The sequence below is a fragment of the Cebus imitator genome, unplaced genomic scaffold (genome assembly GCF_001604975.1).
Source record: "Cebus imitator isolate Cc_AM_T3 unplaced genomic scaffold, Cebus_imitator-1.0 Scaffold16, whole genome shotgun sequence".
NCBI lineage: Eukaryota > Metazoa > Chordata > Mammalia > Primates > Cebidae > Cebus > Cebus imitator.
In genome coordinates this window covers 1,358,315-1,384,838 of record NW_016107331.1, presented here as the reverse complement: position 1 = coordinate 1,384,838, position 26,524 = coordinate 1,358,315, and the positions used below count along the sequence as shown (strand labels likewise).

The window sequence follows — 26,524 nt, the reverse complement described above, 5'->3', positions numbered from 1 at the left end:
AGGATATCATGTGACAAAATTTAAATAAGTGATATATAAACAATACATAAATAGTGTTCTTTTACAACATTGTTTTTTTGAGATTCATCCATGTTAATACATGTAGACTTAAGTCATTCATTTTAACTGCTGTATAATATTCCAGTATACAACCAGACAATTTATTTTTTCTTCCTATTAATAATTAGGCTGCTTCCAATTTTTTGGTATTCTAAAGACCACGGCTATCTTCTTGACCAAAAATTGATACAACAAACCACGACTAACCCTTTTACATATACTGTCTCATTTGGTCCTCACAACACAATGAGGTAAGTAGTTAATTCCCACTTTATAAGTGAAGAAACTGAGCTATATACAAATTCATAACTTCTCCAAAGTGACAAAAGAGGGAATCAGAGCTCAAGCTGAAGCATCACTAACTCTAAAATTTTGCAAGGACTCCTATGCGCTTGGCTGGACGACCTTGGAAAAACTGAGTCTCACTTTTTCTTATGTCTAAAATAGACTATCTCTGAAGATAGTTAAAAAAAATAGATTAAAAAATAAAGGACAGTTAGAGATTAGTTCCCTAGCCTGACATTTTCTTTTTATTCCCTGGATCCCTCAGAGCTTTAAGTCCTCTACTTGTCCTATACAGAGACATGTTCACAGAGTAACACATCTTACCTCTTATACCTCAGCTCTTTCTCCTTCCCACCTTGGCTACTTTTCCTTCTTGGAATCTTAGATTCAGGTCTCTGCTTGTTTCTTCCAAGTCATTTTCTTCTATTTTTAGATATATACAAATGTTTCTTTTTCATCTATAAAATTAATCTAACACTTTGCATATATATATATATAATCTTCACCTAGACAGATACAGTCCAGGATATTTGTCAAAAATAAGAGAATAACTTTTCAGAGAACTGTACTACAAACACAAAACTGCGCAAGATTGGCAATTTTACAAAATTCACGTCATATGTTGAACAAATGTGCAGAACGTTTAAATAATAATCAAAACACTTGTTTCTAGTAAAGAGATGGGTACAATCAGTCTACCTGTGCCAAAAGGAAGAAAATTTGGAAACAATGGGCCTATTTGTTTTGGGTTAAATTGTGTACCCCCAAAAAGATATGCTGATGCCCTTACCCCACTACCTCAAAATGTTATCTTATTTGGAAATAGGGTCATTGCAGATGTAATTATCAAGATGAGGTCATTCTACAGTAGGGTAAACCCCTAATCCAATATGACCATGTCCTTACTAAAAAACACTATGTGAAGAGACATGCATACAGCAAGCACACCATGTAACCATGAAGGCAGAGATCAAGGAGATACATCTACAAGCCAAGGAAAGCTAAAGAGTGCCAGCAAACCACCAGCAGCTAGGAGAGAGGATCGGAACAGATTCTCCCTGAAAGGTCTCAGAGGGAACCAACCCTACTGATGCCTTGATCTTGGACTTTTAGCCTCCAGCTAGCCAATTTTCCCAGTAACATTTATTAAATAGAGACTCTTTTCCCCATTGCTTGTCTGTATCAGGTTTGTCAAAGATCAGGTGTCTGTAGATGTGTGGTGTTATTTCTGAGGTCTCATGAAACTTTTCATAAAGCATTAATGATTTCATCACTCTTCCATCCAAGCTTCACCACAAATATGATGTTTGTTCTTGCTTTAATTTTTAGCAGAATTCACATTGTTCTGATAGAAGCTCTTTTCAAACTGATATCTCGTCCCTCTTAATGCCTCAAACTACTTCCTATTCAGACATGCTACAACAAGTTAGTATGAGTTTATTTTGGTGCCAAAAATTTTTGAAATCTATGCAAAGCTTTTTCGTAATATGCATTTTCCATGAACTTTTTGAAGACCCCTTGTACAGATAATGTAAGACCCCCAAACATATTAAGTAAACACAGATAATAATCAAATCATGATAAACTCTATATGCTATCATTGAGTATACAAGGAACATAATTTAGATTAGAAGGTCAAATAAAACCTCTCCAAAGATATTAATATAACGTTTTAAGCTAAGATCTCAAGTATAAGCAGTTAACCATGTAAAGATTAAAAAGAAACAGAATAATATTCTGCATAGAGAGACCACGAAGTACAAAGACTAACAAGCGCAAAGACTATGTGAAAAGGCTTTGGGATGCTCAGGAACCAAATCATAGACAACAAAAGCAAAAGACAAATGGGATTACATCAAACTAAAGATCTCCTGCACAGCAAAGGAACCATGGACAGAGTAAACAGTCAACCCAGAGACTGGGAGAAAATATTTGCAAATCGAACACTGGATAAGGGGTTAATATCCCAAATATACAGGGAACTCAAATTACTCAATAACAAGAAAACAAATAACCCTATTTAAAAATGGGCAAAAGACATGAATAAATATGTTTCAAAAGACACAAATGGCCAATAGATACATAAAACAATGCTCAACATCTCTGATCAGAGAAATGCAAATTAAAACCACAATGAGATGTCACCTCACTCCTTTTAGATTAGTTACTATCAAGAAGATGAAAGATAACAAGTATGGGTAAAGATGTGGAGAAAAGGGAACACCTGTCCACTGTTGGTGGTATTATAAATCAGTACAGTCACTCTGCAAAACAGTATGGAAGATCCTCAAAAAACTAAAAATAGAATTACCATATGATCCAGCAATTCCATTTCTGGGTATATATCCAAAGGAATTGAAATCAGTATGTTCAAGAGATATCTGAACTCCCATGTTCACTGTCACATTACTCATAATTGTCAAGATATGGAAACAACCAGTGTCCATCAACAGATGAACAGATTTTTAAAATGTGATACACACACACACACACACACACACACACACACACACACCCCAATACTATTCAGCCTCAAAAAAGAAAAAAAAGCAGGAAATTCTGTCATTTTTGACAGTATGGATGAACCTAGAGGTCATAATGCGAAGTGAAATAGGCCAGGCACAGACAGAGAAATACCATATGATCTCACTTATGTGTAAAATCTGATAAAGTCAAACTCATAAAAGTACAGAGCAGATTGGTGGTTATCAGAGGCTGGGAGAGGCAGTAGATGGGGAAATGGGAGATGCTGGTCAGCTGAGGCAAAGTTTTGGTTAGACAAGAAGAACAAGTTCTGGTGATCTATTGCATAGTATGGTGCCTACAGTTAATGCATTATATATGTGTCAAAATAGCTAAAAGAGGATTTTAAATGTTCTCACCAAAAGAAATGATAAATATTTGAGGTGACAGATACATTAATTAGACTTGGATCATTCTATAATGTATATACGTAATGAAATATCACATGTACCCCCAAATATTGTGATGGTTAATACTGAGTGTCAACTTGACTGGGTTGAAGGATGCAAAGTATTGTTCCTGGGTATGTCTGTGAGGGTGTTGGCAAAGGAGATTAACATTTGAGTCAGTGGACTGGGAGAGGCAGACCCGCCCTCAGTCTGGGTGGGCACCATCTAGTCAGCTGCCAGCACAGCTGGGATAAAGCAGACAGAGGAACGTGGAAGGACTAGACTAGATGAGTCTTGTGGCCTCCATCTTTCTCCTGTGCTGGATGCTTCCTGCCCTCAAACATCAGACTCCAAGTTCTTCAGCTTTTAGACGCTTGGACCTACCCCAGTGGTTTGCCAGGGGCTCTCTGCCCTTCGGTGACAAACTGAAGGCTACACCATTGGCTTCCCTATTTTTCAGGTTTTGGGACTCAGACTGGCTTCCTTGCCCCTGAGCTTGCAGATGGCTTCACCTTGTGATCATGTAAGTCAATACTCCTTAATAAAATCCGTCTCATATATACATCTATCCTACTAGTCCTCTCCCTCTAGAGAACTGTAATATGAATATATACAGTTATTTGTCAATTAAAGACAAAACTTTATACATTTTTTTAATTAAAGAAAATTAAGGTACAGGTAGAAGAAGAGGTACTCATGAAAAAAACTAAATTTCTTTTTGTTTATTTTAAAAATACACAGTTTCCTACTGAAAGTGGAATACCTCTAAGATTAAAAAAAAAAATCTGCCTTGGAAACTAACTATTTTGCCTAACTCACCATTTTAGAGACTCATCCCATATATCCCCCTGATGAATCTGGTGCATAGACTCATCTCATGGTTTTCTTTTTTCTTCCTCTACCAATATTTACAAGCAGAATTTGCATTTTCAGACTTTTTGACAAAATCAATGGCATACATATGCGTGTGTGTGTGTGTGTGTGTGTATGTATAAATAAAAAATTGACAAGACTGTAGCAACTGAAAGTAAAGCCCAAAGATAGAACCTCAAAAAAAATGAATTCAATATAATCTATTTAATTTTAAAAGGCTTTAAGACTAATGGCATCCCAATGCAGCATTCATTTATTTAAAAAAAAAAAAAAAAAACTACATTGAAGAATCTTCTTTCCTAAAATTAGCAGAACTGATAAAAACTATAGGTGACAACACATAAGAAAAAAATAACCTATTTATAAACACTAATGTGATACCAAAAAAGTAAAATCTAGCATCAATAATCTAAGTGAACTCTTTGAATCAGTCAATAGGTATAAAGTAAAAAACATTTTTACTTTCTAAAAGTCACTACTAAAATTCTGCACCAAAGAGGCCATTTTACAGAATAAAAGGTGATGCGAGTGGAAAGTCCTCTGAAACTTGAATGCCTGGTCCTAGACTTGTGAACTATGTGTTTGCCCTTAAGAGCAAGAACAAGGTAAAAATACAAAGAGGAGCTTAAGGGATTTAGGAGATTCATGGATGACTGACAACGGGATCTTGCAGAACTTGGGGAGATCTGCATTACTTTGCTAAATTCCCTCGTCATCCATTATTTGTTCTATGACTTCACTGCAGAAGAAAACCAGACCCTAAACTAACCTTTGGCTGTTAATGTCAGAGACAGAATATTAGTCTGGATGAGCCACTAATGTGATCACTATGGCACTTATATTAGTATAAACAACAACACCATCATGCCTCACTTAATGATGGGAATACATTCTGCAAAATGCATCGTTAGGCAATTTTGTCATTCTATGACCATTACAGAGCATATAGTTACATAAAATTAGATAGTATAGCCCACTGCACACCTAGGCTAGGCTATATGGTACAGTGTACTGCTCCTATGCTAAAACCTGGACAGCATGTTACTGTATTAAATACTGCGGGCTACTGTAATATGGTAAGTATTTGTGTCTAAACATTTCTAAACATAGAAAACACCTCTGTATATGCAGTCCCCCAAGGACCAAAATGTTGTCATGCAGTGCATGACTAATTATATAGCCAAGCCACTGACTAATCAGTAGATTCTCTCCAGGTATTTGTTTGGAAAAGGTTGCAGGTGCCATTAAAATTAAACTGTAATTCTTTTGAAATAGATTTAATGGATTAGGATGATAAAAGTTTGAAAACCATGACCTAAAATAAAAGGGCAAAGAAAAGTTTTGTGTGTTTGTTTTTGGCTAGCATCAATGTTAGGTCAGCAGAAAGTTCATATTTGAAAACATCAGTGCTGAATGCCTGGCATGTTTCTCTCTGCCTTTCTGGGAAGGTAGGATCCCCAGAGATACATGATTCAGCCCCTAACAGCAGACAACATGGTCTACTGGATTTATCTCAAATTAATCCTGGGTACCTACAAAAAAAAAGAAATTTAACATTGGAAATAAAAAAATTATTTCAATTTACATGGAAAAGTCTGCCAGTGAGTCTGTTTCTGCAGAAATAAGCAAGCAAAAACACAGCAAGAACTGTAGTAGATATTTAAGCAGATGTCTTTCCAGCAGCCACAGTGCTGCAACCCTTACAGAAAGCCATCTTGCCTGCGTTTGCTCTGCAAGGTCTGCTTATTCCATTAGAATGCTGAACTACGGGAGATATTTTCATTTTCAGGATTTCTTCTTTACCTCATCAGTTTCCCATGTCTTAAGATCTTTATGGTTAAGAAAAGAAATTGCAGTAACCCACTAAATCTGAAAAGATTTGGTAATTATCATCATCAAAACAGTGTCTTGAGTGTCCTTGTCCTCTGCCTTCCTCTTTTTTGCTGACGGCGCCCTGTTCAATCAGGCTCTGGCCAGTGTTCTCCTTAAGATCGAACACCATGCCATCAATTAAGGTGCAGAGTTCTGATGGAGAGATATTTGATTTGGAAATTGCCAAACAATCTGTGACTATCAAGACCATGTTGGAAGATTTGAGAGTGGATGATGGAGATAATGACCCAGCTGTTCTACCAAATGTTAATGTAGCAATATTTTTAACAGGTCATTCAGTGGTGCACCCACCACAAAAATGGCCCTTCTCCTCCTGAGGATGAGGCGAACAAAGAAAACGAACAGAGGAGATCCCTCCTTAGGACCAAGAATTCCTGAAAGTCGACTAAGGAATACTTTTTGTACTTCTTCTGGCTGCAAACTACTTAAACATCAAAGGTTTGCTTGATGTTACATGCAAGACTGTTGCAAATACGATCAAGGAGAAAAGTCCTGAGAAGATTCGTAAGACTTCCCATATCAAAAATGACTTTACTAAAGAAGAGGAGGCCCAGGTATGCCAAGAGAACCAGCTGTGTGAAGAAAAGTGAAATGTAGTTGACACTGTCACACTGTAACAAATGTTACAAATACTAGCTGCACTGCTCTGTTTATAATTGTTAATATCAGACAAAGAGCAGAGAAATGCAGCAGCAAATCAATCATATGAACAGAATACTGTACCCAGTAAATGTGTAGTTAAGAGTACAGATTCCAAACCTATGGCTGAGTTTCTAACAGTATGATCAAAAGTTTCTTTTTTCAATGCTCTGAATAAAACTGTACTGCAGGTTCTCTGTAGAAAATGGCATTTTAGGCTTTCTTTTTTGTAAAGTGACAACTGCCTAGATTATTGTCCAGTTAACTTTAGTGACCTTTTAAAGTTGGCATTGTAAATAAAACAACTTGCAAAAGAAAAAAAAAAAAACAGCAAAACCCGAAACAATGTTTTCAAGCTTATGACCAACGTTAACAACCACAATCCTTTATTGAAGATAGTGACTATTTATTAATCACAGAGTAACATGGGGCTAATAACAGCATCTGCTTAGTGAGGCTGCTGTGCAGTTTAAAAGAGAATGCTCATAAAGCTCCTAGCATACTGTGTGGTATTAGATAAAGAGCTCAAAATTTTATTCCTTACAGCAATGCTGTGATGAGGTGTTCTACCATATCAAAGGTGAGAACACTGAGGATTAGTGGGAGTGACTCACTCCGTTGACAGAGCCAACACATAGCAGTTCTTTTCACCAGCAACCATATTCACTCTGGCCTAGCCAGAGGTGTAACTATTCAGGACAATGGCTAGTTCTTGCTAGGGTCCCTGGAGTCAATGCTGGTTTTAAATCTGATATTTACCTCTCTCAGCTGTGAAACACTAAGCAAGTTAGTGAAGCTCTCTGAATCTGTTTCCTCAGTTCAAGGACCTATCTCAGAGGGTGATTTTGAGTATTAAATACCAGTAATAGAATGTCTCAATAAGTAACAGCTTTCATTTAATAAAAATTAACTGGGCTTCGACTAAGTGCCAGCACTGTTCTAGGTCAGAATCTCCAAATTTATCTGCATATCAGACTCATCTGTGTCAAATTTAAATCTCAACTCCCTGGTCATGCTAGAGACCAGCTAAATCACAATCTATGGGGCTGGACACAGGCATCAGTGGTTTGTGAGGCATCTCAGGTGATTCCAGTGTGCAAGCAACCTTGGAAATCACTGTATGTTAAGAACTGTATTCAAGCACCTTCCCTTAGGGAGCTCCTTGTTTACTCACTCTACTGTTCTAAGCATTTCACACTTGACCGCTTCTTTTGGACTCCTTGCTGCTACTGATGTAGCTCAGGTCCTCAGCACCTCTCCATGAACTCACTAACTTGACCCGACCACTACTACCACTTAGTGCCATCCTGCACAAGGCTCAGCTGTGATCATATCAGCCCTCTGGCTAGCAACTCCTCAGTCTAGCCTTCAAAGCCCTGCACAAAAGGCACCTGCCCATCTCTCCTCCCTATCCCTGGACAATGCCTTATGTCTGCCAATCTGCAAGCAGGCTCATTTGTGAGAATGAGGAAAAAAATCCTCGTAATACTAGATAGCCAGTCTATTGCTCACTTATAAAATAAAATGTTCCCCAATTTAAAACTGTGTTCTTTTAAACAATGGTAACCTTAGTTTTAAGATGCCTTTAATTTCATAATTTTATACGTTCAGATTAAACACCAAAATAAGAATTCCTTTTACCTTAATTTAAGGAGTGGCTGGGTCACCCACTTCTTTAACTTCCGTCTCCCAAATGAAGTTTTAGTGTGGTCTAAAACCCAGAGCAAACTTCCTTTGGTTTTCATATCAGTCTAAGAAAGACCAGAAAACAAGTTTTATTAACTAGACAATTATTTGTCCCAAATTATTATTTCATATACCCCAATTCTAAATGTCATATATTCCTAGCACAACGTGTGGCACATGAGAGGTGTTCATTTAATGTTTGACAGCTGAATAAATACATACAGAAAGAAGTACTGACATTTACACAGAAAAGGGATCATTTGTAGTTTTTGGTTACCTGCAAATAAATTATTCAGAAGATTCTTTTGAAATGCACACTTATCTAAACATCTTTAAAATATAATTGCATACTTTCCTATCTTGAGAACTACAATATATTGAAGATGACTTAATTTTCCTTTGATATTTCACAGTTACCATTTTATAGACCAATGCGCTCATGACAACACTGAACAATGTGCTAGAGACAGATACGAACCTGCACTGTACTCTAGGTATTTACCCAAGAAGGAATTTTAGTCTGTTTTACTAAATCCCTAAAAGAGTTTGCTTTTGCCGCTTAAAATTTGGGTCTTAAAAAAAAATCACAATTAACTAGAGATAGTTCATTTTAACCAAGTTTTCACAGTATTACAAAGCCCACTGAGATATTTAAATCTTGAAACTTAAAATGGCTGTTTCCACTTGAGTTGGGTTTTTTGGTCTTTTCTTTATTCCTTTTCCTCTGTAAGTAGCTACTTCCAGAGAACCTTCTATGTGCCGAACACAGCAAGGACATGGTCCTGCCCTCAGGGTGCTTATAGCCAAGATGGAAAAAGGCTCATAATTAGGATACAATGCCACCTACCAGGAATCAACTAAAAAAGGTGTGACATAAGCTCTCAGGTCTCAGGAGTTCAATGCAGAGAGCACAGAGAAGGTACAAGGTCAGAAAGGTTCCTCTGAGGATGGGCTGGAAGGGGAGGACAGTCCAGGTCAGCAGCAGCACTATATGTTCCTGAAACCAGAGCCTGAATGGCCTGACTGGGGTAAAGGGTCCCATGAGGAGGACAATTCCCAGATACCAGTGGAAAAGCAGGCTCAGGCAAGAGGGGTGGGAGAGACGCATGTCCTATCATATCTTTGTTCTCGCTGACACCCAACCCCCACATTTCACCTCTTTCCATTGCTCCTTGGAAAGGAGTGGTGATGGGGGGAGTTGAGGTACAAAGACAAGCAGTTGTTAATCCTTAGCTTCTCCTTCTAAAATGGTGCAAGGCCCAACAAAGGAAGGAATTTTAAAGGGTATTTTAATTCTAGATGATTTTTGCCTTAGGAATTTGATTTCAGAACTGGCTCTGTTGTAGTAGGATTTGAACAGAGAAGATGCAGCAGAAGCAAGGAACGCTTGCAATGCCAGGGCTGGCTGCAGGCTGACTGTGAGCACTCCTTCAGCCAAGAAATGCCCCTTGACTCCTACTACTTGTTTCCTATCATGGAGATGGCTACAGAGTTGATGAGTGAGATCTGCAGGACAGATTCTCAGCTTTTAGATGATGACAAGATAAAAACGTTACTGAAGAAAAATACGTCTGAATTCAGCATAGCAGAACAGACTGGAACAGGAAGAAATTAAGGGAAACTAGTTATTAATATACAGATTCAGGAGTCAGGAGAATAAATTCAGCATTTGCTTTAATTTGCAAAAGTAAAAAATATTTCTGAAGAGCTTTAACTCCTTTGACTCAGACAGCTCTGGTTCTCCACTACTTAATCAAATGACTGGGGGTTGCTTTTTATCTATATGACTTTGTTGGGATAACATTAATTTCATAATATCTCATCTTCCCAAGTGATAATTTAATAAATGAAAGCAATAACTTTAATCTATTATCTTCCTAATTCATCAATAAAAGACAAACAATGAAAGCTTACAAACTGAGGCTGGACGCAGTGGCTCATGCCTGTAATCATAGCACTTTGGGAGGCCGAGGTGGGCGGATCACCTGAGGTCAGGAGTTTGAAACCAGTCTGGCCAACATGGCAAAACCCCGTGTCTACTAAAAATGCAAAAATTAGCCAGGCGTGGTGGTGGATGTCTATAATCCCACCTACTAGGGAGGACGAGGCAGGAGAATCGCTTGAACCTGAGAGGAGCAGGTTCAAGATCGGTGTTGCGGTGAGCCAAGATAGCATCACTTCACTCCAGCCTGGGTGACAGACTGAGACTATCTTGGAAAAAAAAAAAAAAAGAAAGGAAGTTTATGAACTGAAATATTATGCATCTTATAGTCAAACTGAATATCCCAGAAACCTGTTTTATAACTTGAATAATAACACTGCAAACATTTCAACAAAAAGTTCAACGTATATTGAAAAAACATAACCAAGTAGACAAAAGAAAGTCACTTCATATTAATTTTCAATGATGATGCCTTTCCAAAAAAATACCTGATGCAGAAATGATGATACAGAAATTGTCAGGATGAGCATGCCCCTCAGTCATTAAAAAGGGCAGCTCCATTGTTCCCCCCCAAAACCCCAAAGAAGTATTTCGTACAGTTCATTCTCCAAAAAGTGCTACAGTTATCAATTAACAGAGCAGTCAGCTAAAGACACTATATTTTCACCTGCTCCTCTAAAAGCAGACTGCTGCCTACCTTACTCGGAAGTTTTTTCCAAAACAATTTATAATCAACTAACCCTTATGTTTGCCTGACCTGATTCTGTAGGATTTCCAGATTCCTTAATGTTGTTCCATTAATTGTCATAAAATCCATTTTACTTGACAGCTGTTTAAAATTCCTGTAAAATAATCAAACATAATTACCCTAGATGTAAGTGCATAAGGAAATAAAAACTAATTCAGGAACTAGAAATATTCCGGTTACATTACGGCAAAAAATAGCATTCTGATAGGAAATCAAATCAAAAGGAGCAAAATGAAAATTCACTAGGTTGTATTCCATTAATGCTGGTGCTGTTAAATATATTGATGCAAGACAAGGATAGTTACTCTAACAAAACAAACAAGAACAGGGAAGGAAAGTAATGGTAACAACATTTTGCTTCAGTTTTGCTCCAGGAATAGAACCGAACATGGTCTTTTATCATTAGCCAAGCACAGTAGTCATATCTTCGTGAAAAGCTATGCAATCAGCTAGAAAAATATGTCATGATACTTAAACCTGTTGTCCTTATCCTTCAGCATGAGATCATCTTGATAAATACTTTTAATCAAAATTATAGGCCAGGCACACTGGCCCACACCTGTAATCTCAGCATTTTGGGAGTCCAAGGCAGGTGGATCACCTGAGGCCAAGAGTTTGAGACCAGCCTAGCCAATATGGCAAAAACACATCTCTAATAAAAAATACAAAAATTAGCCAGGCATGGTGGCGTGTGCCTGCAGTCCCAGCTACTCAGGAGGCTAAGGCACAAGAATAGCTTGAACCCAGGAGGTGGAGGTTACAGTGAGATGAGATCACACCACTGCACTCCAGCCTAGGCGACACAGTGAGACTACTTAGAAAAAAAAAGATTCCAACATATTCAACAAGTGTTACTTACTCTGTAATTAACAACACACATTACCATGGCCACATTTAGTGGGTATAAAACACTGTTATTTTCTTAAGCTCAGTTAAAGCATTCACACTCTCCTTCTTGTCCCTTTCACTATCCAAAACAAAATTAGAAATTCAATAAATTTCAATGTGAGAATGAGCTACAACATGACTATTAAATGTATGTATAATTCCAATTCATGTTAAGAAGTACTAATCAATGTAGTACTAATGCAGTAATTCAATTTCCTTTATCAGCCAGTCCTCAGATGTTTCTGTCAACAGCACTTACAGGCTTAAGAGCTTATTTTTAAAGGCAAGAAAAGTAACAGCAGGTCACCAAATTATGTAACGAAAGAAAGGCATAAGTGTTCGTGCTATAAACCCAACCACCCTTCTCATGGCTGTAACGAAACTTAGGTAACATCCAGTTTCCCCACTTATAAAAACAAGCCCTCCCCCAGAACTGTAGAGAACCTAAAATCAGAGCCTGAAAAAGCAGCACCCAAAAAGAGATTCCTTCACTTCTAGATGACTCCTCTGACCAAGGCTTTTAAGCCCTGGAAAAGAGAAATACATTGTCTCAAATTAGGAATATTACCTAGTAACAAAGGAATGCTGTCCTTTGTTAGTGTAATGCATCTGTGACAGGTTTGATCTAGCTTCAAAAGAATGATAATCTGTTAATGATTTTCAGAGGGAAGCAACTCCAAAACTGAAGGATAGCAGATGTTCAGCCCTTTTTCTCCCTCTTGTAGCAGTTAATTTGTCTTGAATTACAGCAATTTATGTTGTACCTCTATCCTCCTTAATAGATCTAAGCTCCCTGAAGGCAAGGATCACATCTTAATTCATCCTGTGGCACCTGTAGGGCTTAGCGAACAATAGATGCTCTACAAATGTCTGCCATCTCCCTATGGGAAAACCAGGCTGGGTTTACTTTTTTTCCCTTTGAATCACAAACCTCCAGAAATGTCTGTGAAATACCCAGAGAAAGTTACAAAATGTAAAACATTATTTACAAGAAGAAACAATTAGGCAGCGATTGGCTGTGTAGCTGACAAGAGCTCACATAAATTCATGGTCAAAGATCAACCTGGAAGGGCTGATAGCCTGGGCTCTGAGTTGGTACCTAACCAGTTACCCACATGTTTAGATATGAGTCCTTACTTTCCCTGTTCTGACAGTTATTTTTAACTAAGTCCATCCTAGGGGTGACTAGTTAACATGTTAGTGCCCTAAACAGACATCGACTCTAGAAGGGTACTTAGTTGGCATCTTTGCCCATTTAGTTATAACAGAACATCTCATAATGGGCAGTTTGTAAACAGAAGTTTATTACTCAGAGTTCTGGAGGCTGTGAATTCCAAGATCAAGGTGCCAGCAGATTTGGTGTCTGGTGAGGGCTCATTTCCCATAGACGGCACCTTCTGTTTGTCTTCACATGGAGCAGAGGCAAACAGTTCCTTCAAACCTTTTCTATTAAATATAAGGGCATTAATCCCATTTACAAACGATCTGCCTTCATAACCTAATCACTTCCTAAAAGGCCACACCTCTTAATACCTTAAACCTCACATGACTAGGTTTCAACATGTGAATTTTGAAGGACACAAACATTCAAGCCATAACAGTTGGCATGAGACTAATCAAGAAACCACAATCTAGCAGCCTTTCCTAAAAGCATCTCAGCTAGCTGCCTTTATCTTCTGTCAACAACAGATGTGTTAAGACATAATTTTTCACTGGCAAAATATGTGGTATGGAAGTTTGTGAGCTGTGCAGAAATACTGCCCAGTTGGCTCCTCCCTCACATGAACAGAGTATAATAATCCTGTAAACCCAACAGTCCATACCCTAAGAGATGGTGTTTTAGGCTCAGGAATCTGAAAACATCCCCTCTTCTACCAGTTATCTCAGGATTTGTTCCCTGACTCCAACTAAAAGTGAACTGTCCCTATTATAATGTTGCATATGTTTCAAGTGAACCACTGAAACAAGATACTGTCAGAATACCAAAATGACAGAATTGGAATTTCACAGAGCTAGAGAAGAGTTTCTGTGACTGTTTTTATGCCCACTTGCTAAAAAGTATCTAAATGAGTGGCAGAATTCAGTTTGAATTAACCCACTACCTGGTACAGAGGGGGTGGGGTAGAAGGCTTATAGCCTTCATCTACATACAATTTACCCAATATCTACAATATCAAAAAGAAAGCAGGAACTGTCAAAAACCAAGTTGGTTCAAGTTAGCTCACAACACCAGACCTTTAGAGAGCAAAAGTGTAGGTTATTTTAGTTAATGGTATTAATGTAAGTATTAATGTGTTGTATGTGCAGTTTTTTATTTGGTTGGTTGTGGGTGTTTCTGCCTTTTCTTTTACTGTGGGTGTTTTTGTTTTTTCTTTTTGTCCTTAATAAATTATCTAAATTTCAAATTAGATGCAGTGGGAACTTTTTTAAACTGACATCTACATTGATTTTTAAAAAAGATCAACCGCTGGGCAATCTTAAATCAAACTGCTTCCCATCTAGAATGGTAATTATCAAGCAACTACAAGGACTAACCATTCTTCTGGATTCCCATATATTTCATAAGTATTTATAATTATACGTATAAATTTATAGGTATTCTGGAGTTGGAGACTTCCTTCCCTATAGAAATGAAATTTCCTTCTGTTAGCACCTATTTCCGTTAGAATCATATATATTTTTGAACTAAGGGTTATATCTGCCAGCATCCTTAGGTATCCAATAGTATCTGATCACTGACCTGAAACACTCAAGCAATTCTAAATTATTTATCCTTGTGGAAGAAGCCAAATTCTATGTGCTTTGAAATGAAACTCATCAACAATGTCTGGCTAGAATTCATGCTGTGTGAACCTGAATAGAAATCTTATACATATGGGAAAATAGTTTATCAATATTTCAGACACCAAAAATACAATGGATGCTTTTTTTCCCTCAATAATGGGTGAGAAACATCTTTGCCAAAAGTGGGATGGAGAAATCAACACTATATTACTCCAACCCTGCTTAAAAAAAAAAAAAAGAAAAGAAAAAAGAAAACCAATCTTCTTAACTTAGACAAAGGCAATAAAGGCATAGAACTTATTTGAAATATTAATCCATTACAAAGATTCTATTTAAACATCATTTTAAAATGGAAACAATGACAAAAAAACTACCACATAACACACAAAATCTATCACTGAAAACAGTTCTATATGTACAGAAATATTTTCAGAGTTCATAAATTCAGTTCATAATTTCAGAGTTCATAAATGTGTCTAACATTCTGGCAGTTAATTTGATCTATAAATTATAAATTGTATTATATTACAAAATGTCAGGATTATAGATTCACTTACAATTGATTTGTAATTAAACAACATGACTAACTTTAATTCCTAAATGCTGCCTAAATAAGCCCATTCCTAAATAAGCCCATTCGAAAGGCAAATAATGAGAAAGGTGTATGTTGAATCCACAAGACCACTGCCAGGTTCAATGATTCATGGAGGATACACAGGACTCGACATAAAATAATACTAACAGCTATGATTTATTACAGTGAAAGAATGAAAAGCAAAATCAGGGGCCGGGCGCGGTGGCTCAAGCCTGTAATCCCAGCACTTTGGGAGGCCGAGGCGGGTGGATCACGAGGTCAAGAGATCGAGACCATCCTGGTCAACATGGTGAAACCCCGTCTCTACTAAAAATACAAAAAAAAATTAGCTGGGCATGGTGGCACGTGCCTGTAATCCCAGCTACTCAGGAGGCTGAGGCAGGAGAATTGCCTGAACCCAGGAGGCAGAGGTTGCGGTGAGCCGAGATCGCGCCATTGCACTCCAGCCTGGGTAACAAGAGCGAAACTCCGTCTCAAAAAAAAGAAAAAAAAAAAAAAGAAAAGCAAAATCAGGCAAAGAAAAAGATGCCTGAGGCAAAGTCCAGGGGAAACCAGGGCCAGCATCCAAGAATCCTCTCCAGGTGGAGTCACACAGGATCCACTTAATTTTCCCACCAATGCATTTTAACAACATGTGTGAAATGTCCACCAGGGAAGCTCATCAGAGACTCAGCACCCATGGTTTCTATCCTGGACTGGTGCCATAGGTACCCTCTCCCTACCATGTACCAAAATTCCAGCTGCCAGAAAGTAGGTGATCAGCAAAAACCACGTTGTTTGCACAAACAGTTAAGGCACAGTGAGCCCCTCTCATTGGGGAATGGTGAAAACTCTCCCAAAATTCAAGGTCCCAGACTCCAGTCAAGGGCCAAGCTTGCAGGCAGGCCTTTCTAAGGAAAGCTTTGTGATCAGGCCAGCTATGTTAATGTTTTGCACATCTCTCTTTTTAAATTCTACTTCTCTAGAAGTATATGTATTACACTTATTTGCTATTATGTTCTTTCAAGTTTACCCTTCAGTTCTAAATTGACCTTTTTCTTTATATTTCTTTCTTAAAGCCTATCACCTCATTTCCAGTTTTTCATACTTCTCATTTATGTTCTTTCACATTTAGTATCATTTTCTTAGTGTCTTTTAGCTTATTTTAAAACAGTAGATCATTTTTTTTTTTTTTTTGAGACCAAGTCTCGCTCACTCACCCAGGCTGGAGTACAATGGCACGATCTCGGCTCACTGCAACCTCCGACTCCCAGGTTCAAGCAATTCTTCTGCCTCAGCCTCCCAAGCAGCTGGGATTACAGGCACCCATCATCATGCCTGGCAAATTTTTCATATTTTTGTACAGACAGGGTTTCACCACGTTGGCCAGGCTGGTCTTGAACTCCTGACCTCAGGTGATCTGCCTGCCTTGGCCTAAAGTGCTGGGATTACTGGTAATGAGCCACCATGTTCGGCCAAATCATCATTTTTATTTCATTTGTGACCATGTTTTTCTGTCATGTATATATTATTTGTAATGATGTCTTACTCCTTATTCTCTTTTTTCTCATAATAATTTTGTAAGAAATTTGAATTTGGTTCTTTTCCCATTGCTAATTTTTAAGTGAAGATTAATTTTCCTGAAGTTTCAGAATACAGGCAGTTTTTAGGACAGCTTTTCTAACTTCATACATCTCCTTCTGTTTTTTTTATTTTATTTTTTGGTTTTGTTTTGTTTCTTTTTTGGAGACAGAGTCTTGCTCTGTCGCCCAGGCTGGAGTACAGTGGCACAATGTCGGTTCATGGCAACCTCCACCTCCCGGGTTCAAGCAATTCTGCTTCAGCCTCTGGAGTGAGTAGATGGGAGTACAGGCACCCACCATCACACCCGGCTAATTTTTTGTATTTTAGTAGAGACAGAGTTTCTCTGTGTTGCCCAGGCTCGTCTCCAACTCCTGAGCTCAGGCAATCTGACAGCCCTAACCTCCCAAAGTGCTAGGATTACAGACGTGAGCCACCACACCCAGCCTGCCTCTCCTGTTCTTTCTGTGCAGAAATGATGACACCTGACCTCTGCTTTCATTCATAAAAAATCAACTGCATGAGAAATTTCCTCCAACCATAAACAATAAGAAAACTGGACAAAACATATGAAGGGGAAAACTTCTCAGGTATTGAACAACACTTGGCCCAGAACTGTGATCCCTGAAAGAGGAAAAATAAATGAAGTAAACAACATGACTGCCTCCTTGGCAAGCGCAGGGAAACAAGAATTCGTGAGACAGAATGCCAGTAACAGAGCTGCACATAGAGAGAGCTCCAGAGATGGGCCAAAGAGTCATCTCAACTCTTGGACAAATACTATTCCTCAAAGGTGTTTAGGCACTTCTGTGAGACCAGGGAAATAACCACCAGAAAATAGTAGTGAACAGTGACCAGAGTTCACAAAGGGCTTGGAATGCTCTCCAACCAGAGTAGAAACACCTCAAAATATATGAGGCATTGGGTATAAACCTCAGAAGACTATTGCCTTAATAATGGGATTAAAATAAACAGAGACAAAGTTTTTTCAATCTCAGCACTATCGACATTTGAAAGTGTGTGTGTGTGTGTGTGTGTGTGTGTGTGTGTGTGTGTGTGTTTGAACTTATGATATAATTCACACACTATCCAATTCACCCACTAGGAGTGCGCAATTAAGTGGTTTTTAAAATTGGCCAACTATCATCACCATGTAATTCTAGATATTATCACTCCAAAAAGAAACTATACTCATTAGCAATCACTCTCCATTCCCCCTCACAACCCAAAAGCCCTAGGCAACCACTAACTACTTTCTCTCTATCAATTTGCCTATTCTGGACATTTCATATAAATGGAATCAGACAATATGAGACTTTTTGTGACTGATGTCTTTCAATTACCATAATATTTTCAAGGTTCATCATGTTGCAACACTTATCTGTATTTAATTCCTTTTTATGGTTGAGCAATCTTCTATTGTATGCATATAACACATTTTAGATATTCATTCTTCGGTTGATGGACATTAGGGTTTTTCTACGTTTTGGCTACTATGACTAATGCTCTTATGAACATTTGTATAAGTTTTTATGTGAATGTCATATTTTCATTGTCCTAAGTAACATCTAGTGGAATTGCTGGATCACATAGTAAATGTTATGAGGCATTAACAGACTGTTTTTCGAAATGGCTGTACCATTTTATAGTCCCATTAGCAATGTTTGAGGATTCTAACTTGTCTGCATCCCAACCAACATCTTTTTTTTTTTTCATAGTTACAGCCATCCTAGTGGGCATGAAGTGGTGTCTAACCGTGACTTTGATGTAAATTTACCTGATGCTTAATGATGTTGAGCATCTTTTCATGTGCTTCTTGGTTGTTTGCATATATTCTTGGGAGAAAAACCTATATGGATCAGTTGTCCATTTTCTGAGTTATCTTTTTACCATTGATTTATAAGAGTTTTTTAATAAATATATTCTAGATACAAGTGCCTTACTGGATGTATGATTTGCAAAAATTCTTCTATTCAATGGGTTGTCTTTTCACTTCCTTATGGTGTTCTTTGAAGAACAAAAGTTTTTATTTTGATGAAGCCCAACGTATCTATTTTTGCTTTTCTCACCTGTGCTTTTGATGTCATAGTTAAGACTCATTGCCTCATCCAAGGTTACAAATATTTATGCCTATGTTTTCTTCTAAGAGTATAACAGTTTTAACTCATATCAGGTCGTTGGTCCATTTTCAGTTATTTTCCAAACTGAAATATGACATGAAGCAAGGGTCCAACTTCATTCTCTTGCACAGACAGTTATCTTGGCACCATTTGTTCAAAAAAAAAAAATTCTTTCTCCACTGAATTGTCTTAACACCCCCGTCAGTAATCAAATGACCATAAGTTTACTTATTTCTAGACTTTCAACTGTATCACAATGATCATATGTCTGTGCTTATGCCAATTCCACTATTTTTTTAACTCCACCCTCCACACTGTGAGTATACCTTGTAGTAAGTTTTGAAACAGTGATACGAATTCTATGAATTTTAGAATCAGCTTGTCAATTTCTCCAAAGAAGCCAGCTGGGATTTGATACAAATTGTCCTGAACTTAGAGACTGATCTGAGGAATACTGCATCTGAACAGTATTAAGTCTCCTATCCATCAGCTTGGGGATGTCATTCTATTCATTTTGGTCTTATTTCAATAATATTTTGTAGTTTTCAGAATACAGAATTTATACTTCTTGTTAAATACATTTTTATTTTATTCTTTTTGAATAAATAATTTATAAATTGAATTGTTTTGTAATCTTCATCTTTGGATTCTTCATTGCCACTACAGTCATACATCACTTAATGATAGGGATAATATTCTGAGAAATACATTGTTAGGTGATTTCATTGTTGTGCAAACGTCATGGAGTGCACTTACACAAACCTAGACACATTAGCCTACTACACATCTAGGCTATATGGTATTTCCTATTTCTCCTAGGCTGCAAAACTTTACAGCATGTTATCCTATGAATACTGTAGGCAACTGTTAATACAATGATAAGTATTTGTGTATCAAAACATCTAATCATGGAAAAGGTATCAGTAAAAATATGATATTGTAATCTTATGAGACTACTGTCACAAAAGCAGTCTGTCATTGAAAGCAATGTTGCTATACAGCATGACTGTATACAGAAATACAATTGATTTTTGCATATTTATTTTGTGTCCTGCAACTTTGTGAACTTGTCTATTCCTGCTAATAGTTTTTTTGTGGATTCTTTAATGTTTTTCTCTATGTAAGTTCATGTCATATGTAACAACAGATAGGTTTAATGTGAGGTTTTCATAAACGTCCTTTATCAGGTCAAAAAAGTTCCACTTAAGTTATAGTTTTTTGAGTTTTTCTTTTTTAGCATGAAGCGGTATTGAATCTTATGAAAAAGCCTTTCCTGTTTATTGAGACTATCATGTAGTTTTTGGTAAGGTAGATTATATTAACTGGTTTCCAGATTTTTAAACCAAATCTGTATTCCTGAAATAAATCCAATAGTCATGGTGTATAATCATTTTTTTATATATTCCTGATTCCATGTACTTATATTTCATTAAGGATTTTCGTGTCTATAATCAAAAGGTTGGTCTGTAGTTTCTTTTCTTGAAATATATTTGTTTGGTTTTGGAGTATTGACATTTGGGGCCAAATAATCTGTTTTTGTAGAGAAATATCCTGTGCATTTTAGGATGTTTAGCAGCATCCCTGGTGACTAGCCATTAGATGTCTTAGAGTAGCTTGTATATTAAGCTATTTCTTTCACTAGCAAAGGTAATCACCACATGCTATCATTCTGTTATCACGAGAAGTTTTCTCTTGAATAAAAAGATTTTACAATTTACATTGGGTGAATTTTCTGATTCTTTTCCAAAAATATCTTTTTGAAGTTGTGACCACTCCAATCTTAATAAAAAACATCCAAAATGGCAAAAGCATTTATTTCTAACAACAACAAAAAGATGATTCCTTTGAATTTCATAAATTTAGGAATCAGGATAATTCTAGCATAAAAAATATCTAATATCCCTCACATTCTATTTATTTTATCACACTGTTTTTCTCTGAAACAAACTAAACTCTCAAAATAACTTTAGAACCTCACGTCTGCCTTAACAAAACTTCACTTACATCATCCTTTAGAACAATTCCTGAAATGGTATATGTTCTCAAACTACCTAAAATGTAATGTTCTCAATATGTTCTCAAACTACGTCTACTGTAATGGCAGAAGGACCTTTAAATAAATGCATATCATTATTTTTATGAAATATGCAGCAATGTATGTGAAAGCATTTACTAAACAAGGCAACTCAAGAGAAATTTAATTTCCCCTTGATAACACAGCTTTTGGTAAAACTTCAGCAGCATAAAGTATGTTTATAAAGTAATGCAAGTGAATTTTTCATAAATGAGAATATTCATTTTTCCAAACTAATCACCTTAAGAAGCAACACTATTTTTGCAAAATATAAGAACTATAGAATTACTTTTTTAGAATTATATTGAGAGTCAAATTACATGCCACTCATAAACATCACATTTCATTTTTAAGCAACAGTAGAGTGCCAGTTTGATCACCATCTTTATTAATTAATCTTGGTTTCCAATGACCATTTGGCAATTTCCACTGAAATACACCCTCACAGAATGAAGAATTCCTTCCTTCTTTCATTAATCCTGTATTAATACAACATATAATAATAACAGCTAATAAAAGCCTACTAGGTGCTGGGCTTATGCCAGATGCTGGGAATATGTACAAAGTGGAGCACTTTATGTCTTTAGGCTTTGGCTCCATGGAAGTACCCAACAGGTAGATGAGACTATACACCAAGTCACTAGCAGAGCTAGTTTCCTGACCATCCTCCACCACCAATTATAAGATGCAAAAGTTCAGCTTCACTCAATTTATCAAGAGGTTGACCTTGAGGTAATTTGAAAATAAGCTATTTTAATTTCAGTATATATAGACCCCTTGCTTGGTATTATTCTTACTTCAAATGAAATACGAGGAGGACAGGCCAGGCATGGTGGCTCATGCCTATAATCACAGCACTTTGGGAGGCCAACACAGGCAGATCACTTAAGGCCAGGAGTTTAAGACCAGCCTGGCCAACATGGTGAAACCCTGTCTCTACTAAAAATACAAAAAATTAGCTGGCTGTGGTAGTGTGCACCTGTAATCCCAGCTACTTGGGAGGCTGAGGCAGGAGAATTGCTTGAACCCAGGAAGCAAAGGTTGCAGTGAACTGAGATCACACCACTACACTCCAGCCTGGGCAACAAAGCAAGACACTATCTTAAAAAAAAAAAAAAAAAAAAAAAAAGTATACATATATATACACACACACATATATATATATACACATATATATGTATATATATACATATATACACATATATACATATATACACGTATATATATATATGTGTATATATGTATATATATATGAGAGGAAGACACATCTTTTCACATCCAAATTCATTTACTTCTAAACAAAACAGGCCCTGATTTTTAAGTTAGTTTCCTTATTCCAACATTAAAACTTCTTTGCTTGGTGATGAAAGAACAGAAATACAAGTCTTAATGGGTGAGCTATTTATCATTAATGCTACCTCACTTACAGAGTCCCTATCATGAACAAGTCAAATTGGTAGGTAGCTTGTCACCTTTTCTTTATGAAGACCCAACACAACCAACCACACCGATCTCTCCAGCAAGTTTATTTTTGAAGCTTAAAGTAGAGTCCATGAGGGTATAAAGTGAAATCCAATGAGGGTATAATGCCAGGCTGACACTTCTTAAAATAAAACATTTTGGCCACACTAATACATGTATAGATTAATACAATACCCAGGTTCAGAAATGAAACACTGGTTAGAACTTCTCTATGCCACATCCATCCCCAACCTTTACTACTTTCCCTTCCTCCCTGCTAGAAGGAACTCTGCTTATGAATTTTTTGCTATTCCCCTGCATGTATTCATTTATTCCCTAAGTATATATATATTCTTAAGCAGGATATAGTATGATTTCACATGTTTCTAACTTCATAGAATGGTGTCCTTCAGCAACTTTATTTTTGGCTTAATATACTGCTAATAAAATTTTAAATATTGGTCATATATTAATAGCTCTAGTTCATTTTCATCACTATATAACATTACATTGCATGAATATAGCACAAGGATCCCTGACAGGCATTTAGATTGCTTTTAAATAGGATAAAATTGCTTTCAGAGAAATGATGCACTGTTCTATTGTATCATTAAATAGAACGGGAGAATGTGGTATTTCTCCTATGATACCACACAGGAGAACATACACCAAAGACATTACAAAAAGAACCCCAAGAAATCTGCCTTTCTTCGACTCTCTCCAGCAACCTCGAACCAGCACCTCTGTTTCCTAGTTAATTTATATTGTCATTTTGCTGAGATAGCACCTATCTGCCCTCCCACCTGTGCAGAATGGGACAGAGATGGTGTATCCGAATCAATATAATGGAGGGTGATTCTTGACAGCCAAAGAGAAAGGGATGGTGAAGGCAGACTATAAAAAGACAAGTATCCAACTTTTTTCTATTCCACTGATCATTAAACTAGTATTTTCCTAGAATGTCAATTGTAAGCTTTTAAATTTCCAAAATGCACAGTTAATCACTCTTGTAAAAAGCTGTGTTAGAAGCTGGTCCTTTTATCTCTAACTTTATGGTCGCTGAAACCAAGAATAAGAAAGGTGGCAAAATTTTATGAATACTTTTTAATACTATTTCTGGATCCAGTTAGTATAAAGCACAGTTTTGTAGTCAAAACTATATCAAATAGCTATCATGAATACAATTTATTTGACAGAATTCTATCAATAAATTTTTAATATTCTTCAGCAACAATACCAAACAGCTCATCCTTGCACTTTAGTATTCTATCAATAGCAGGTAAGCTTCTCTAAGTACAGTACTACCAAATTCAATTTAAGAAACGTTCATAATATGACCTCCTCCTTTTGTTAATTTTGGAGGAATCACTTACTCAGGTTTGGAGAGCATCTTCTCCAAGTTGAATTCTTTAAGGTATTTTATGATGGCAGCCAAAGAGCAAATCACAGGCTTCTCTAAGTTAATGATGCCAGAAATAATTTTAGAACCTAGCAAACAGAATATATTAACTTGTTATAAAGAAATTTTTTAAATAAATAATAAAATTTAAAAATGTAATAAACAGAATCATTAACTTGTTACCATTATTAAACACAAATTTTAAGTAAAACTTTATGGTTATCAAAACAGTAATTTAGACAATATCCCCTAAAATTGCCCTTTGGAAAAATGTAAATCACTACTTATACCCACAGTATGGAAAAAAAGGGCATTTTTCTGATGGTGAAATGAACCTTTTTTGGAGAACAGGGTATTTTTTCAAAATGTAAAACACTCATTCCCTTTGTCTAGAAATACTCCAAACTGCATGTTGAGATGTGTGTATAAGGAGGTAACTTGAAAAATCTTTTGGAATATTAAAAAAACTAGAGACCACCTAAATAAACATTAACAGGGTAGCAGTTAAATAAAGTTTAGTAAATCCTGGTTATTATGCACCAACCAAATGGAATGACTTCCAGTTATCTGCACTGATATGGAAGGCCATCCATAACATGTTGCTAAGTTGGGGAAAAAAGTTGTCTGATCATTCTCATGTCTCACCACAAACACTGCAACAGCTTTCCATCTGGTCTCACTGCTTCATCCTTGCACCCTACAGGGTATTCTAAACAGAGCAGCCAGTGGAATCTCTTTTTAAAATACACATTAGATCATTAGACTACTTTGCTCAAAAGTCATCCAACATCCCCCAACTCATTGAGAGTAGAGGCCAAAGTTCTTACAGTGACCCTGCGACAATCTGCCTGCTATCTCCTCTTTATTTCTGAGCTCACTTCCTAATGGTCTCCCTATCAGTTACTCTGTTCCAGCACACAGACTACTTGCTATTCCTCAAACATGCCAAGCACCCTCCCACCTTAAGATATTTTGTACTTACTGTTGTCTCTGCCTGAAATACTGTTCCTTCATATGTCTATGTGGCTTTTTCCCTTAACTCCTTCTATCTCTATGCAAATTGTCATTCAAGTGCCATTTTCTCAGTGAGGTCTTCCTTTACCATCCTATTTAAAAGTTCAACCCATTCCCCTGCCTTGTTTTTCTCATAGCACTATCACCTTCTAACACACTAGTTTATTTTATTGTCCATCTCTCATCATTAGAATGTAAACTCCAAAAAAGCAGGAATTTTTGTCTGTTTTATTCCTTATTGTACACCCAATGCCTGGCATATAGAAGGCATTCAAAAAAGTTAGCTGAATAAATCCCAGTTACGTTAAACAAATACAAGAACTATGTGTGTATGTGCATGTGTGTATGTGTGGATTTTTACACAAGGATACATGACAAACTGTTAATGATAACCCCTCCAACATATAAGAGACCAGAGGACAACTTTGAGGGCAGGCCCTCTCCTTTTTTGTTTATATACAACTATGTTGTTTGACTTTCTTGCAATAAGCATTAATTACTTTTAGAAGTAAAAAAAACTTAAGTATTACAAGATGCCCTCTACAAATCAGTAATATAACATATGTTATTAATTTTAACTGTAGGTGTTTATAAAACCAGGTGTAAATGAAGGGATAACAACACCTTTCCATTCCACTGAGAATTTGATTTTAACTTTCTAGCTTTGTTTCCCTGAAAACGTGATAAAGATGGTGTATCAATGTGTTATAAGGTAGCGCTGCCTATGGGAAAAATGACCAAATATCAGTAAATTATATCTGGACTGAGAAGAATTATAAATACCTGACTCCAGAGTTTTGGCCTTCCCTTAGTGCACTAACTTTTGTAACCTGACATGTCTTTTGTAGAGACTGCAGCAAGAAATACAGGCTCCTCAAGGGCCTGGAGCTTCTTAGCCAAGGTGGCTCTTACACTCACTTGATGCAAGTCTCCTTCCTTCACACACTCTCCTGGACACTGCCACAAAGACTGCCATGAGGACTAACCCACTAAGAGGAGCACATGCTCTGCTTGCAAGCTATGTTTTCTGGCCCAGATCCTTTAACTAAATCTGATACCACGAATGGGTCATGATAGTGTTGGAACTTACGTCTTTAGTTGAAAATAAGAAGACCTCTTGGTAATATGGAATACTGGTGTTAGATGTGGGATACAATTGGCTAGGTGTGGTGGCTCATGCCTGTAATCCCAGCACTTTGGAAAGCACTTGGGAATTCAAGACCAGCCTAGGCAACATGGCTAAACTTCATCTCTACAAAAAATAGAAAAATTAGTTTGGTGTGGTGGTACATGCCTGTAGTCCCGCTACTCAGGAGTCTGAGGTGGGAGGATTGCTTGAGTCTGAGAGACAGAGGTTGCAGTGGGCTGAGATCGCACCACTGCACTCCAGCTTGGGTGACAAAGTGAGACCTTATCTAAAAAAATGAAAAGAAATGGGATACACTCTAACCAAGATGGCTGATCACTAGTAGCTCGGGATTGTAGCTCCCACTGAAAGCGCAGAGAATGAGAGGACGCCACACTTTCAGATCAATTTTTGTTGCTCACGCACCAGGAGATTCCCAGCGGAGGAGCCCCACGGGTCGCCAGC

The 26,524-nt window shown here is 37.1% G+C and overlaps 1 protein-coding gene and 1 pseudogene across 5 annotated transcripts in view; one reads left to right on the top strand and one right to left on the bottom strand.

The window, feature by feature from the left end:
• MSH3 (mutS homolog 3) overlaps nucleotides 1-26,524 on the bottom strand; it is a 226,200-nt gene that overhangs the window by 123,978 nt on the left and 75,698 nt on the right. For all 5 annotated transcript variants that reach the window (XM_017507523.2, XM_017507543.2, XM_017507530.2 and 2 more), the window contains 3 exons: nucleotides 23,894-24,008; nucleotides 11,048-11,132; nucleotides 8,304-8,413 (listed from right to left, as the gene is read on the bottom strand). In XM_017507523.2, coding sequence (XP_017363012.1) covers nucleotides 8,304-8,413; nucleotides 11,048-11,132; nucleotides 23,894-24,008 — 310 coding nt within the window. The remainder of the gene's footprint in view (nucleotides 1-8,303; nucleotides 8,414-11,047; nucleotides 11,133-23,893; nucleotides 24,009-26,524) is intronic.
• On the top strand, nucleotides 4,506-6,860 carry LOC108288579 (annotated as a pseudogene).